This window comes from Dermacentor albipictus, chromosome 2 (assembly GCF_038994185.2).
Source record: "Dermacentor albipictus isolate Rhodes 1998 colony chromosome 2, USDA_Dalb.pri_finalv2, whole genome shotgun sequence".
NCBI classification, from domain to species: Eukaryota; Metazoa; Arthropoda; class Arachnida; order Ixodida; family Ixodidae; genus Dermacentor; species Dermacentor albipictus.
In genome coordinates, this window is record NC_091822.1 from 92,868,029 (window position 1) to 92,885,274 (window position 17,246).

The window sequence follows — 17,246 nt, forward strand, 5'->3', positions numbered from 1 at the left end:
ACTGATAAAACCATCTTGCTGTTAACAAAATGGCTCTTTCTTGCTGAAGCAGGAACTCGCATTATCAGCAGCAATTTTCATTGCTCCACCAGGCACAAGGCCAACTGTGTGCTATCGTCCAGAATTATGGAACGCAGCTCGTTAGAAAGTTTCCAAGCAAGCGTTCGCAGGCAACCGCTGTGGGAGCACGCTATCCTCGCCGCATGGTCTGACACTGCAGCTTCAATGGGGGCGTCAAATACACTGTTGATCTTTCAGGAAGACACCAAGCTAGATGAGTGGCTCTAGTAAGGCCACTGTCTAACATACATAAGCACTCACCAGCTCTCCTATAATCACCGCCCATCCCAATACTTTCACTCCCCTACCCTCCTCCCCAGGGCAGAGTAGCAGGCTAGAGCACATTAGCTCAGGTCGACCTCTCTCTATTTCCTGTCAATAAATTCTATCTTGTTCGTGATGCGTTGCTTGTACGTTCGCGCTCGATCTTTACGTATAAACCCACCAATGTGTATCAAGTCTGCTAAAAAAAAAAGTGGAACGTGCCTCATAATCAGAAAGTGGTTTTGGCACGAAAAACCCCAAATAATATTATTATAATTATTTTAAAAAGTGGAAGCTTTGGATAAAATTGATATAGCCGCACAATTAGTGTAAGGACGAGCACATGGACATCGGTTGTGCATATGTGAAAACAGTCACATGCTTTACTGTGTGTCTTAATATTTCCTTATATCTTGCGCCCAATAGGGAGCGAAGGAAATCTTTAATGATATATAATTGATGAGCTTTAGCGGTGAGCATCGAACCTGTTGTGTTTGCAGTGTTTGAAGTCTGGTACCGTTATTCATTATTGAATTGGAAGACAGCATGCTCCACAGATCCTGAACTTCGCGCAAAGTGGCTTCCTAGGAAACGTCTCCATCGTCCCTGTCTCTCTCTAAAACACACAAAAAGAAGAGAGGACCACTCACCGTAAAGCTTTTCTACGTGGGCGGCGTCATGCTGTCGGCTGCTCGGGCCCCCGATGTGGTACTGCAAGTAGAACAGCTTTCGAATTGCAGCCACTCGTGCCGTGCCCTTGAGCCACGTCGATGACACCAGGAGCGTTCGGAAGGCGCCGAGAATTGCGACCATCATTTCTTCAGCCTCAATGAGCATTTCCGGGGTGACAGCTGGTCGTGAGGAGTAAATGCGTGTACACTGTGACTCAGCGCTAGCCAGTCATAATCTTTCATACTTTCTTTGGTTCTTGTTGCCTGTTGGAAACTAAAAATAAATCAAGCACTTACGGTCCCCTCATTCTTATGTATGGGCGGCTTTAGGCGGGTGCAGGGTAGAGATTTCTTGCACAATATTAAAGAAAATAAATTAGGTGCCCTACGAATTACACACCTGAAATACTGCTTCAAAAACCAATTGAAATTTTCTCGATAAATGAAAGAGAAGAAAGAAACCTTGTTAGGGAGATCACTCTGTCAATTCCTTGTGAGCTGCAAAATTCAATTTTAAAGAAATATAGTGCCGCAATAAATTATTTTATTCTGTATGATTTATCACGTAACAATACACTGAAAAATATTATACTATATTGCATTTTATAGCATTTTGAACGCTATGATATAGTTTTCAGTCCAGATGAGCTGTTTTGAAAGCCCCGGCAGGATATTACCTAATTTGGAGGCCATAAATTCTACAGTCAATGTCAGGGGGAAATTAGGTAGTTCAACCTGCGATAAATGAGTTTTCATTGTAAACAGCAGTGTCAAAGGACACTTGCAGCTGCGTATCGTGCGAGATACTGTGCAAAAAAAAATCGCTGCAGTTTTCAACTGATATGTTGATCTATATTTGCATCAAATCTCTAGTGAAGCGGTTCATCGTGCGCTATACAGCTTGCGGCCTCTGTTTTAGTTGTGTTGCTCTCACGTGAACTTCTACATTATAGGGGTGGGACTGCCCAAAGCCATTTTAGAGTAATTTTTTGAGCAAGTAAAATTTCATTTTGCAGCAGTTTGGAGTGGACAAAATAGTATTTTGGTGCAGCTTTGAACAGTAAACATTGCAGTTTGGAGTAATATGTAACAGGTCAGTCTGAAGTTCGGTTAGTCTCAAGTTCGTGGCCTCGAAGCAGCGCACTTCAAGGCCACGACGACCCAGAATAACCCAGCATAAGCACATTTCTACAGCTGCCTTATGCAACGTCTTAAGCTGAGTTTGGACGCAGAATACGCCGGTACTTCAACCGTAGAGTACATGCGAATTATGCCTGTACTGCCTGTAGATTTATAATTTGTTGTAATGATCACAAAAACATGAATTCAGCCTTAGTATGTCCGAAATTTCGAAAAGTCGCCCAAGACGTTTTTTTTATAAATACCGTTTTGTTTTATGTCTCGGCAGTGTAGGTGAATTGCCTGGAAATGGGCTTCACCAGGAGACTGTACGGAGAAGCGAGAATTATCTACTACTGTGGTTCACCAATTACATGGGCACACCAGGCCCATGTATGTCGCGGTCGTCGAAATCGCCGTGGTGTTCTTTATAAAGCCCAAGGATGACAACATCATTGCCCCGCGCCGCGTGCTGTGTCGTGCGACGGTGAGCCGCAGATGGCGGCTTAATCTCGCGCGCGCGAGAAAAAAACGCGGGGAGAATGCGCGCTGTGTTCCGTCGCGTGCAAAGCACCAGGGGGAGGAGAATGGGGGTGGGGGGTGCGTACTGCTCTGGCGGCTGCTTCGTCTGGCATGACCGGGCAGGCCTTTTGTTTAATGCGATCTGCGATGGAGACAGCGCACGTTGCGAATGATGATAGCTTCGTGGGCGCTGTGTTTTCGTCGCTCAGTACGCGTCGAAGCGAGAGGCAGCAAGTAGGCCATTTCGCTCGTTGCTGCTGCCGCACTTCCTCACTGCAGCGTTTTAAGAATGAGTGCGCCCGGTGATCTAGTGAGATGTGTTCACGTTTGTTTGTGCGCACGTGTCACCATGTTTGTTAATTTTGTAAGAGAATGTTTACAAGTTTATAAGGCCGGTAAAACTACTATCCCTATTTTTATAGCTGTCTCCTAGTTTGCTGTCGCTATCGATGCTTTGTGTTTCACTCGAAAGTGTGACTTTTTCAAAGCCCTTTTAGTATAATAGACTAGGGCGATGCCAAAGCGTCTTAACTTCCCATATCATGTAAAACTATTTCAATCTGTTTTATTCTGAATCCGCCGTTACCCTTCGTGATATGTCAAAATGGCGTAGCCCTTGCCCATGTTGACATACCAACAGATTGCAATAGCTGTACGCTATACCGGCCTAGGGCAGAGACGCCCTTTAACTGAACCAGCTGCAGTGCGCGCGTCGCTATATTCAGTTCGCTTACAGCGCCCTCAGTCTACTTTTCGCTATTTTGCGCTTCAGCTGGGAAACACAGCGCCGCTCGACCCTCTCAGCTGCATTTTCGAGCACTCTAAATTGTCTAATTACAGCTGCCCTGGCTGTTCCAACAGCAGCGACGACCGCTGGGACTGACCGCGCCACGGCAGCCACTTGCTGGAAACGCCGAAAAGTCCTTTGTTACAAGCGCGAAAATAACGACAAGGTATGCCGTAGGCGCCGTTGTGCATTGTGTGGAATGCGAACGCAATTGGCGAAAGAGTCGCACCGCCGTTATATTTATGCCCTAGGCCACGTAGGAGGCGCGCCTAATTTCAAGAAAATAAAAATCATTCTGATGCACCGTGCGACATGTCTACAGAGCAAGGGCGTGAGTAGGTAAGAAATGTTTGTTGCTTGGTAAGGGTGGATTGGCGATGACAGAAATATGTGCACGGCAGCACTACAGACGCACAAATAAATTTAAAACAAATATTTGCGTCAAATTGGCATATAGCCATTTTGAAGGATTGACCGAAAAGTTACACATTCCGAATGGCTAAATAAAATAATATCAAATAAACAAAATAAATTTATCTACAATATTACGCGACAACCAAATAAGTAATCTGTCTAACCTAGCATCCTCCACATGAAAATGAAATGTCATACATCACGCCTGTCTCACGCAAGACCACTCTCTCGAGGTGGTTGATACTTAACCCATTTGTTCTGTTTTTTCTTTCGCTCCGCTTGGCTCCACGTATTACTCGCATATGCGTAAACCTCGTCACGTCACATTTTGTTTTAACGATATCAGATCAAGATAGGTTTTTAAATTTCTGGCGAATTTCCCCTGTAGATAGTTCAGTGAAAATTCACCGCAAAAGAAATGTGTTGGCGTAGAACGCAAGTAGGCAGGCGTACTTGCTCGGAGGTAAGGGTTCACGGCCGCCAGCTTCATGACCTTGAGGACACGATCGTAGCAGGTGTCGCTCATGGACTTTGTGGGTGCAAAGTACCTCGGTTCCGTGTATTGCACCATCTGCCGGAATAGGCTCCAGGCGATCAGGTTGCGAAGCCCTGTGAACCCCACAGCTTTCGACTTGATGAGCTTTACGAGAATGGGCAAGACGTCTTCCTGGTACACAACAGTATCGCTGCCGCTGTAGATTTTGCTGGTGTACTTAGCAAAGACGGTAGACCACTTCTCTGGAGATTCAAGGACAGAGATATCGTCGAGGTGGCGTTTGCGAATCTTTGGCATATGGCAGAATATATAGCTTAAGAAACTTGCAAAATATTTACTTCAGTTTATTGCGGAGACTCCATCTTTTGAGAGCACTGCCTTTGTGACCGCATAATTTAGTGAAAAAAAAAATATCCTGCCTGTGTTTAGCTTGCCTAGATTATTTACTTTATTGCACCATCGTTTTTACTCTTCACAGAGCGTATCTCTCCAATTAACAGTAAACCACGTAGTGCTGTATGCGTGTCGTGGTTTCCTATCGACGGTTCAAAACTTCTTACGATTTTTTCAGTGTTTACTATGTTCGCAGTTCTGGCCACATGCTAATAAAAGAAAAAAAAACATAGATCATTTATCACAAAACATAAAAAAAAGTTATTTTTTCTTCAAGTACAGGATTCTCACTTACTAATTATGGCTGTCAACTCCTTAAACATACACTACCCTACATACTTAACTATTTCAACCAACAGAATGTTGATGTGTTATATCTAAACAAAACTAAAATATTGAATTAATTCTCACAGATGTGTATTGTTGACTGCTCTAATAGTTCTGCAGAACTTATCATATACTCTCGTTTTGTCTATACGTTCACACTTGTAACAACTGTTTCTAGAATCCAGTTTTCCGCTGCAGTGATTATGCCTGGGCCACCTGACAGTGCTTGCGTATTCAACTGAATGCTGCAAAGGGCGTCTTCGCGTTTTTAAAATTCGAGGTGTGATGACGCCCTCGGCTACGTTGCCGGCGTGTCTGTCGGGAAAGCAGCAGCCTATATGCAGATTTTGATTTTCTATTTTATTTAACATAGATGCTCATATGCATTTGCAAGTATGTAAAATTATTTCTAAAAAAACAACGTTTCCTGGTGGTAACTGGTGTTGCTTGTGCACTTCTCTAAAATTTGTTATCTTCAAGTGTATATATATATATATATATATATATATATATATATATATATATATATATATGTGTGTGTGTGTGTGTGTACATGCATGCATGTATGTATGTATGTGTACTGCTTTTGAATTCTTGTAATATGTGAGATTCAGTCTGTGGTAAATAATAATAGGGCAGATAACAGATTACAATTGTATACTGGGAGTTATTTTACGCAACTGTATTATAACTAGTTTCTATAGCATGAAAGTATCTACATGTACTTGTGTTGAAAATACTGTTATATCCACACTTTATGCGTGAGTGTATTGCTACACCAGCCGCTACTGTGCCTGTCTGGGAGACCGGAGCTTTTTGAAGCCGAAGAAATTTGTTTTTTTTTTCCGACTCTTCATTTTTCACTTTGTATCCAGTGGTTAAAAGAAAAATCATCATGATGATGATGATGATATTGCTCATGACTGATGAGTGAATCGCTTATTAGTAACTATGCAGCCCCTTTTCTTTCGTCTTTGCAGTCAGCCGAACTTTCACCTGCAGCACAAAGGTTGGCTTCTGCGCGGTGCCCAGTTAAAAAATATTTCTCGGGCTTACCTTAATCAAGTTATAGAAAAGAAATTAACCCACGACTGCACTTGAACGGCTTTCAGACATATGGAAGATTTTTCGATATCTTTTAAAGTGTGCAATTCGAAGAAAAAGGCTATGGCTGACGTGGTTTGAGCTGCTCTTCGTGACCACAGCCAGTGCCTACTCTTCAGACATGAAATTCTGATCGAGAGGCGCATTCAGTTTTTAGTTGTAAACTTCGAGTTCTTGAAGCGACATGTGCGGTGGAGGTATAGCGCGTGCGCAAGAAAAAAAAAAGATCTGCTGCTTTGAAATTTAGCGCATTCAACAACTGTAAAAATGGGACAGCTTCACTTTGACTTGAGTCCGCGTTTTACAAACCGCAGCCGCATTAGGCGGTTTCCTCTTTTAACATTGAGTTTAGTAGGCTTTTATCAGCTGGCTTCCCTCATACGGTCCTCTTCGCACTTGGATAAACACTCCTACAAATGTCCACGTGTAGCGATGGAGAGCAAACCTCATTCTACGAAATTGGGAACAGGGGCCTCATGACTTAAAACTATTCCAATCTGTGTTTAATCTAACCTCCTGACGTCAAATTTACGTAGCCATCACGCAATCATCGGGTGGTGACTGACAGCGTTGTTTGGACAGACCAATCAAACGCTTTTTTCGTTTATAGGTCATACCTGTTTATTTTCAAAGAAAAAGCACTGCCTTACTTAACATGTTTGTCTGATCTAATTGGCTGACCAGAGGCGAGGACCAAACTGAAGTGGAAAGTATTTCGGTTGGACCTGGCTAGTGCGGTGAAAGTAGGTAACCTGATAAGGAGGGTGATGCCAGTATCTTAGACCTACTCGCTTCTTCTTGCTTAGCTTTTTTTATCTGGTAGGAAATAGCGGGGGCTTTCCACCTAAAGGTAAAGATGCAGCTATAAAGGATTGTCAGCGAACAAAATTTGGCAGAGTGATGGTGTGTACGTGCTGGAAGGGTTCAACAGTGTTAAACTCGCAAGCGAAATTTTTATAGACACAAATCAATGCATTTTCCCCGGCAGCTACGAGTATCCATGGCCAGAGTGATAGGTGGACAGCCATCTTATATTCATTTTGGACAGGTGTGGTCCGCAGCAATTCCGAAATAAGTTCAGTTTTGTTCGGCGCATAAATGCATAATTAACGCATACTCGCCGCTTTGACGCAGTTCTTGCGGTTTTGTGACGCTGCCTGAGAGACAGGCGAAGTGGGCGCTGACCGAAAGCTTATGATCGGTTACGGAGGGCTGTTGGTGAAGACGCGTAGAGTCCGAGATTATTATTTTTTTTTCGGTCTAATAATCCACAATTAGTGTATACACGTCTTACGGGGGCCTTTGCAGCTTTCCTTCCATTGCGGAACAAACAAAGAAATTGGAGACGGTTGGAAAGAATGTTGACCAGTTGTGTTGGGCTCATTGCAGAAACGGAAACGAGAAGATGGGAATAGGTTTACATTAAAGCGGCCGTGAAGTGGTGCCCTATTTGCACATGCAAAGCCACAATTAAATCTAGCTGACGGGCGGGCACGGTGTTCCGGTTGTATTTTGTGCCCCAGTGAAGCCTTCAGACTTGTTTCGCTGTAACTGCAACGTAAGCAGTGTCAAAAAAGAATGTGGCAAGGAGCACGGCCAACCCTTTGTAAAATGTTCCATGGAAGTAGTGCACGAGATAGCGCTGTCTTGCAGCAAGGTGTGCTTCGGTGAAATCGATCGCGCTGCTACAATGATCACATGAGAGAGCATGCGCATAATGTGAGAAGCTGGGATTGTATGCAATTTTGCACGCATGTAAGTAATTGTTGGTGCTAGACACGATTTAGGAATGTTAGGATTCTCGGCAAAAGGGAAGATGCAGCGGAACGAGAGGCCCTGGAAGCGTATGTTATCAAGAAAATGGCAAAGAGCCGTGTCACTGACACGTCTCTTTCGTTATGTGATTGATGAAGAGAACTCCGCCAAGGTCGATCCAAATGGATCGCGAGGAAGTGCGCGAAAAACGGTCCAGAACGAATATTCACCGACATTAGCAAGGGCTGTTATATGTGAGGAGGGAACAACTGTGATGAAAAAAAAAGCACTTCTTGATTAAAACGAGGCACAGGTTGGTTTAGTTCAGGATACATAAAATTCTTAATCAATGTTATATACGCATGGCAAGGGAAGAAAAACACAACGCTCATTTTGGGTATCATTAACAATCAACACCTTTTATTCAGCACCCGCTATAAAAGGGGGCGCGTACGCCGCCATCAATCGCCATACAATGCAGCTCCTTAAGGATCCACAGAGGCGCAACTGAAAAGTTCACCTATAAATTGCATGCGCGTGTGTTTGCTCGCTTTAGGCCGTCATTTACATGTATGCGTTCGCGTTCTGATAAGCCTTTGTTTTGGCCCCATGGTCTGTGCTAGGAATAAATGAACCGTTGCGTGCATCTTTGCGCTTTCGTTGCTCTGATGGCCTTGCGTCTAGCTCACTGTGATTGAGTTGACATCACCAAGAGCATAAGATACTTAGATGAACACTGTGCTCATCAAAGTGTTGATAGCAGTTTCACATACATGTGTGCGGACAGAAAGCGGTAAAGTGTTGGCGAGTTCAGATCTCAGTGTGGGCGATAGCTGTGCTCGATAGCGTGCTCGAGCGAAAGAATTCGCACTCGTCACCAATCTGACCAAAACTAACGAATTTCTTTTCAAGGATATGTGTATTCCGTTATTGCACGGTAATTGGTAAGTAGTACCTTTCTTGGAGCACATTTCTCATGTATGCTTCGCCTGTGTGGTATCTTGGAAGCCATATTTGTGCGCTTTCATATGTGTACATGTGTACATATGTGTCATATGTGTACATGTGTACTTCCTGAGGTCGACCCTAACAGAACTGGGTGATCCCAGGAGCTTAAGTCTAGCTCCAGTTCAATTTGAAGCAAGCTAATGTTTACACAGACAGCTAATTAATAAACATCAAACATAACAAAAGTGTTATTTTGTTGTGTCATGACTACTCCACTACGCCGGTTGCGTATATACAACAACTCTCTTGATGAAAGCGCCAGTGACGCGATGCTTACATTTGAGGGGTCACCGAAAAGATAGCACTGGTTCCGATTTCTCGGTGTTCATGATTGATGGGTCATGTACGACAGCCTAAGCATTGCAAGGGAAATTCCCTAAACGCGCGACTAATTTATGACTTCTTGAAGGGTCCAAAAGAGCATTCAATATATCGTAAAAGAAGGGTTGATTATCTGTACAAAGGGCACCTTGGAACATATCGGCTAATAATTATTGCAGTGCATGCAGCAGCGCATTTGCAATGTCATGCAGAGAAGAGAAAAATAAATAGCTTGCTCTCTCTTCTGCAATGTCGTCATGCAGCGTGATCGGAAGCAGCTGAAACCATCAGCCACTAATGCTTGATTCTGTTAACGTGAGAACAATCTCGCTAACATGTAACTGCATTTGGAGTAAAATAAATGAAAAATATATATTTATCTGATCTCCAAAAGATCGAAAAACCACTCGTCGTTGCACTGCCAGTGTGCGCGTGATAGTTTCACGTAGATGCGTCGGCTGCACGAGTCATCCGTTATAGCTGTGTCTCGTGGTGCGTAGCATCGTCGACCACAGGCGCCAGAGCGTATGGCAGCGAGTCCTTTCGCCGCCGAGACACTCAGCATTAGGCAGGAATTTGGCCTCTTGTCTTCTGCGCTCTGTACTTTCTGATGCGCCAGTGGGGACGAGAAGAGAAAGCCGGCCATTTCTGCGATAAGTAGACTGATACTTGAAGTATTCCGAAAATTTATGTGGCATGATGCTTGCGAGGCGTCTTAATTGTGAGGCCATTGCATTATTACTGGAAAGGTGTTACAAGGTCCCTTTAATATACCTTTGGCGTTTTCTTCACACTACCTCAGCCTTTCTTTAGAGAGCGCGCCACAAGTGCAATACAATGCTTCAGTAAAGATAACAGATAGCGATAAGTTACACTTACCGCTCTTCGCTTCGAGATTTCTGTCGAGATTGCTACTTCATAACACCGCCCCATATCTCAATGCTACTGCGTAACTCTGTGCAGCGCAATCTTTTTTTGTTTCTTGGTAGTGTGTAACTGTGTGTGCCCGCCGCAAAAGAGCTATTGTCACTTTATGTCATTTACCGCAAATGTGCTAGGGGTACATTCACGGTGACTTTTGTGTAGTGGGGATGAACGCCGCTGGAGTCGTGGTTGATGTCAAGTATATGTCAACGAACAGCCATCAACGCAGCCTCCTTCGTATCACCAAATCGGCAGTGTAATCACGGCATGAATGAGAACGCACAGCTCCGGGCCAGATTCCATAGATCTCGTACACCACTCAAATAAAGGAGCATTTAATGTAGAGGAAAGCATAAATTATTGAGAAACAACGCACATTTTAAACCTATCTAAAGCGAATCTCTCATGAAAAAGTTAAATTCTTTCTACAAAGCTGTTTATGCTAACGCCTTTTGCAGTATACTTTTGTACAGCGTTGGGTACCTCACTCTATATTCGTTCTGAACAAGCCTGAAATTATCCTATAATGGTGCAGTACTCCTGCTAACCTTGGCAGTTGCCAGCTCCTGCTTTGAAGAATCGGAACATTTAGCGACGATTTCTTCATCTTTTAATTAATAGGTTTTTAGCGGAGACATAGGGCATCCATGAATTTTGTTGGCATCTCGTTTTCTGAGAGAAGCAGAGAAGACCTTTTCTTCAAACAAAAACCGGTAGTTCGACGGTGGAGGGGTGAGGCGGATGAAAGCTGCGTGAATGCGCTCTTGCTCGATGGCAAGCCTATCATGCAGGCACACCAAAAGATCGGAAAAGAAGAAACGAAAGCTTTGCTTTAATACAGGAATGATTTGCTTGAAGGCGTGTATTTGTTCTATTAAGAATATTTAGCTACCGCTTATTGCTACAGTGCCTAATTCTGCAGGGGACAATGCGGCCGCCGCCACACTTGTAGAGGTAGTAAAAACCAATTCGTTATGTATGTGTTAGCTTGCGCGTCAAGAACTCGTCTGTCCGCACGGCAAGGCCATCAAAAATATGTGATGTTGCGCCTAGAAAGCAAGCGGAATTTTGGAGGTTCGACAAGTATGTGGTCTTAAGGGCACATGTTTTCCCACGAAAGCCTTGTGGAGGCCCCAGGTTAATTTTGTATCAAGGAGAGGAATTGTGGATTGGTTGGCGGTTGCGCAGTCACTTTTCTCCGGTGTCTTGGCTGACGATTCGGCAAGGCCGTTTGTCGACGAATTCGGACATACACCTCCGCATGTTAAACATCTTAACTAATGGCCTAGTCTTATACGGATGCGCTTGTTTGACAGAGGAGTGTGCTTGATGAGAGTGGTGAAAAGCGAAACTATGGGCTACATACCTGCTTTCACGTATGGCTTCGTCATTTCACCCATGCTACTGATGGTTACGTGCAGAATACGGGCTTCATGGGGAGTTGACTTTAGGGTGGTTCTTTGTACTGCAGAAAAAATAAGAGAAAATGCCTATAATTAGTCCAGTCGCTGTGTCATGCAGGCTGGAACGGAGGAGCGTCGCAACCTTTACACAACTCTGCAAAGGTGAATTGATGCAGCTGACCACCATCAGATCCCCATGACAAAAGCACTGATGATTAGCACGTACGTCTCGAAAATTGCTACAAAGGATGTTTACGATAACCAGCTTATTCACAAATAAATACCCTCAAATATTTTGAAACAGCGGTCACGCTTTTTCATTAGGTACTTGATTACTGAGAGTCCTAGTAATATCATGAAGTTTCTACCAGGAGCAAATCTTAATTGTTACTTATAAGAACAGTAGCCGTGGCATGTAAGAACATTTTATTTAGAATAGAGCTAGTGCTATCTTCTATCAATTAAAATATTTTCACAAACTAAGAGCTAACTAGAAGGCATTATACAATGGTGAGCGAGCACACCAAATGAGCAAAAGAGGAAGAAACGCAGAACAGCTTTGGCCACATATGCAAAACCTAAGTTACATTCAAATATGAATATATTATAGTGCATAAAAAGTGAAATGGAAAGCGAAATAAACAAATCAAATGCACAGATGCCGCTCAGAATTTTGTACAGAATTTTTAAATGCCGGCTACATTAAAAGCTACATAGATGCTGCTGTGTAAAGCTTTACAGGCGAAATAAAAAAAGAAATTCTATACTCGGAGCATTCGCCATTTCGGAATTAGCGCGCTCTGTCGCAGCCGGACCCGACAGGTAAGGCTTCCTGTGGCTGGATCCTAGTTAGATAACCAGTTCACAAAGCGCGAATATTTGCTCATGTTACGAAATGCGACATTGCTCTCAGGCTGCATGCCCCAGAGTTCAAATTTCTTTCTAGTCCACCATTGCATTTTACTACTTCTGAGAGGGCGCAAGCAGCATGAAGTGTAACGATAACGAGTTAACAATTCAATTCGACACAATTCCATGCAGTGTTTGCCTACAATCTGTATTAACTTTCTTGAAATAAACCTGAAGCTTTAATATTGGGTTGAATAGATTCTGTGACCCTATCAAAGTTTTGACACAGAAAATGCACGCGCTTGGAAGTGCATATGAAAATTATGGATGTGAGTATTACGCCACTTTCTGAAACTGCTTCGAGTTCAAGCTGCTCTTATCAACTCCATCAACAAGAACACCGCGCCAACTGCCCTCTGACGGAGGCATCGCGCTTCAGTGGTTGTCCTTCGTGCTTCACAAAGCGCAGAGTTTCTCAAGAAACTCCCATTCTTCCAGTGCAATCGAGTAGGTGCTGGTAGCACATGATTCGAAATACTGAGCATAAAAAAAGTCCTGCGCGTACTATGGCCTCTGAGACCAATGGGCACGTGCTGCCGAATGTCGGCCCCCATGACCACTGAAGCCTCGTGGCAGCGCAGCCATTCACTTTTCAGGGAGCACAAATACCGCAAAACGTTTCGAATATGTGCTGTGGAAGTAGCGTCTCCATTAAAGCAGTAATGCTAATTTCGATTTGTGTTAAACAATTTCATCAAAAAAAGAAAAAAAAGGAAAGGTACAAGTAGTCGTTGGCTGCCGCACAAACATTCGAGAGATAAAGGTTATGTGAAGATATTCTTGAGTGATGTGACAGTGCTATAGGAACAGGCGACATTTTGTGAATGTTATCGGAGCTCAACGCGGCAGCAGTCTGGAATGGGAAGCGCCACAGCGAAATGGGCGAAGGGCAATTCTCAATAACGTCGCGAAATGCAGCGTTGAACAGATCCAGCAACAGAGAAGATGAAAAACACAACATACGACAACCAAAAACAGAACAAAGTGTCTGTGAATACGCAGCAGAAATATGCGTCAAAAGCCCGATAAGCTGAGCAAACACATCATTTCAAAAAGCAAGCAATAATTGGCGTTGAGGACGCTAACACGAGAAGGAAAATTTCGCTTTGGCGGCGTCAAAGCAGAAGATATTAATGACACGAGTTGGTGCAGGCCGGATACAGTAAATTCGCTTATATATACAATGGCGCTGAAAGCCGCGAATTTTTCCAATACTTTTTATTCATTGGTACGGACAGTAACGGGTATAGCAGAGGATATGTAGTTTTATACATTCTGTCCGACATATAGCTCAATGTTTTGCCTGTGATATCTTCTACCTTTTGTGTGTATAGTGGCGCTGCAAAAGCGTATTTACAAAAATCGAAATTCAAATCTTTACACTAAGCTTGCGCTTCACTGCTATGCATAGTGAAAAAAAGAATGATAAACAAGTTGCGCAACTGAACCGCACTGCAGTGCCATTGAAACATAATCTTTTCTTGTACATTTCAAGAAAAAAGCGGAGTATGTCTGGAGATAATGTGCTGACGCAATGCTTTCCACAGAGTCCAAGTCTTTCGCCTGGTTATTTTTTCCGTAGCTACAACACGCGAGCATGCGTTGCTTACGTTGCTTTTCGTATTCCATGATCTTGGCTGCAAGTAGTTGATCGCCAGGGCTGGTCACGCCATAGAGGCCGAGTAGCTCGATGTAGTCATCCAATTTCTTCTTCTTGGGTACACTGTAGCGCGAGAAAATCCACGCTGCGTCCTCTTCGCTGAAACCGAGCTGCATATGGATTGGGCGACCAGAACCTCTTAGGTATTTCACGCCGCGCTGGCACATTGCGTTTGAATGTATATTTATACAATTACATTTACCATAAGGATATAATTTATTCTTTCCCCCACTCTGGTGGCATTCATGTGGCTGTAACCAACCAAAATAAACGCCTCGTTTTCTGGTATTCTTGCCGCACATTAGAGATGGCCTTACTAGCATACGTTCCGCACTACACATCAACGCACTTCATCGTTGTCTCCTAGGCGTCTAGCAGAACAGGATGGCAAGAGTGGACGTCCAAATGTTCAATTTAGTGGCTAAGCAACCAAGATAAGTAAACGCCAAGTAAACCCGATTTCAATTCATCTTGCACGACGCAGTTTCGCTGCGGCTGAAATCCGCCAGTTTACAAAAAAGCATGGCTTGGTACCTAAAAAATTGAGAGGTTTTCAATGCCAAAACTACCATCTGATTATGAGGCGCGCCGTAGTGGGGGACTGCAGAAATTCGGACCATCTGGAGTTCTTTAACGTGCAACTAAATCTACGTGCACAGGTGTTTTCACGTTTCGCCCCCACCGAAATGCGGTCGCCATGTCCGGGATTCGATTCCGCGACCTCGTGCTTAGCAGTCAAACACCATAGCTGATAAGCAACCATGGCGGGCAAAGCTCGGTCCTATGTGATAAAGATTTGCATCGTAATCTGCATGAAGCGTATAGTGTCTGGCGTACATTTCTTTATGCAGCCTGATGACGATAAATATAGATCCCTTTCGCACCTCGAATTTTAGTTACTTTGAACAAATCAAACAAACAAAAAGCAAACTAAAGATGGCAAGTATGGCTATTCTTGGCTTTCAGGTGAGAAACTTGAAGAGGTGGGCAATAGTACAACTTTAACTTGTGCGGGTTAGGTTAGCTCCGTAACACGTTCCACTTATTGCCTCCTTCATGACTAACATGAGTGTCAACTTTCCAATAGCTGCTATAAGAGAAGATGGTTTCTATTTAAACACATGGGAATAGATAAATTATTGTAATCGCCAATTACTCCATCGATGCTGACCAGGATAGGTTAGATCTTGCGACAGAAGGAAGTCAACTTCATATGGGCCTTCAATTTTTTTAGAAATGTTTCCTAAACTGTGAAAGTTCAGGGAACACAACAACCAAGTTTACAGTTGCTTGACTCTGTAACAAGAACGATATCGCAATTCTGTAAATCACGCTGAATATTACACATCAAGCGGACGAATAAATTTACTGCATCACACTACTTTAATGTACTCCAGTAAATTTAGAGTAGGACATTAGGGAAACCGTACTAAACAATGCAACAGCTTTACGCGAGCTGAATGCTTATATGACCAACCTCAAGCATTTTATTGCTCTAAATGTCAGTTGACAGAACTACAATGTGTATTTTTAAAGCACAATTACGAGTCCGTGAACCTTGCGTATCAGTTTATTAACATCTACCGAGTTTCGGCCACTTCTTGTAAGTGAGTGAATGTCCTAATTCGAAATTCTGCTTTCCTCAGTTGCTACAATTTATCATTCCATTTTAAACACAACAACATTCGTTGACATTGTTTCACAGCTTCTCTGATAGAACCATTTATGTGCCTTACTTGTACGTAGACAAAGAAGTCGGAGTTGGTCCCCCAACTATAGTTTTGTACTAAATCTGGGAAGTTACCTATTAGGAATAAGAAGGGAAGTTATGGCGATATCATCCTGCGAATTGTGCTGCAAAATATGTGGTCCTTTCCTAAAGCTTTATGGCACGTGCAGTATTGCAGCTGAACCTTGACAAAAACATTCCTGAGTAATTCATGGAAATATCAAGGAACATGTTTGTCCTATATGTAACAAGCAAATGGAGCTAGCATCATGATTCTGGCTCAATTACCATTAGTTTTTTACTTTCGACCTCCAGTTGAACTATTGCAACAGGTACTTTATCTCAAATGGCTAGTGAAAACGTTTGTGACACTTTGATTGCCTAAATGGACAATGAAACTTCGCACACCACTGAGGCTGGTATAGCCAGCGCATTTTTCTTCTAAAATAGTGCTTGTTCAGGGAAAAAAAAAAGTGGGGACTAACTGTGCTCGCACTCACGTGAGTTATGCGGACTTCCTGATCTATGAATAAATTGAATGAGCTCTAGGCTATTCGAAATTCAATCTAGTGCGGCTTGACGTGAGCCTGCCATAGGGTTTCTGGGCGAAATTTATCAGCGGCAGCAAAGCAGGCCATCGGAGGCTCTGAATTAACTCACTATACTAATCGATGCTTTACTATCCTCGCTTCGAGTAGCTGACACCACGCTACTCATATATATATATATATATATATATATATATATATATATATATATATGTGTGTGTGTGTGTGTGTGTGTGTGTGTGTGTGTGTAGGTGTGTGTGTGTGTGTGTGTGTGTGTGTGTGTGTGTGTGTGTGTGTGGGCTATATGCGATTTCATATAGCCAGGCACAGCTCTTTAAGCGCATATGTTCCATAGCAGGTGATTTTAATTCTTGTTGCCAGGAACTGAAAAAGAAGCTTCTCAACCGTAAATATCAAGAAAAGATGATCGATGACGCGATACACCGAGCGGCAAGGCATGACCGGATGGGCTTTCTTAAAGACACAAAGAAGCCCAGTGGCTCCCAGTCGGCTGATATGATACTCACACACTCCCCATCTAACCCTAAGGTTTTAGGCATACTCCGCAAACACTGCAACATTCTCACCAAAAGCGACAGGTTAAAAGCCGTTTTTCCTCAGCCACCTCGTGTCGTGTATAGACGTTTGAAAAACATAGATGACATACTAGGAGGAGCAACATTTATTAAAAAAAGGACAAGCAGGTGTCTTTCTGCTTGTGCGGGAGACGCCCTTAGTCCAGGGCTCCTGCAGCTCTTGCTGTCTCCCGGGCCCATCGCACCAGTTGCTGCTGGTTACGAGGGTCCGAACTAGTCAGCACGGCCTCCAACTG

General features: G+C 43.4%; 1 protein-coding gene across 1 annotated transcript in view; it reads right to left on the minus strand.

The window, feature by feature from the left end:
* LOC135902756 (neprilysin-1-like) overlaps nt 1-17,246 on the minus strand; it is a 63,898-nt gene that overhangs the window by 19,981 nt on the left and 26,671 nt on the right. Inside the window, exons 7-10 of the mRNA XM_065432977.1 lie at nt 14,088-14,247; nt 11,532-11,630; nt 4,291-4,575; nt 975-1,175 (exon numbers count right to left, since the gene is read on the minus strand). Of these exons, the coding sequence (XP_065289049.1) occupies nt 975-1,175; nt 4,291-4,575; nt 11,532-11,630; nt 14,088-14,247 (745 nt within the window). The remainder of the gene's footprint in view (nt 1-974; nt 1,176-4,290; nt 4,576-11,531; nt 11,631-14,087; nt 14,248-17,246) is intronic.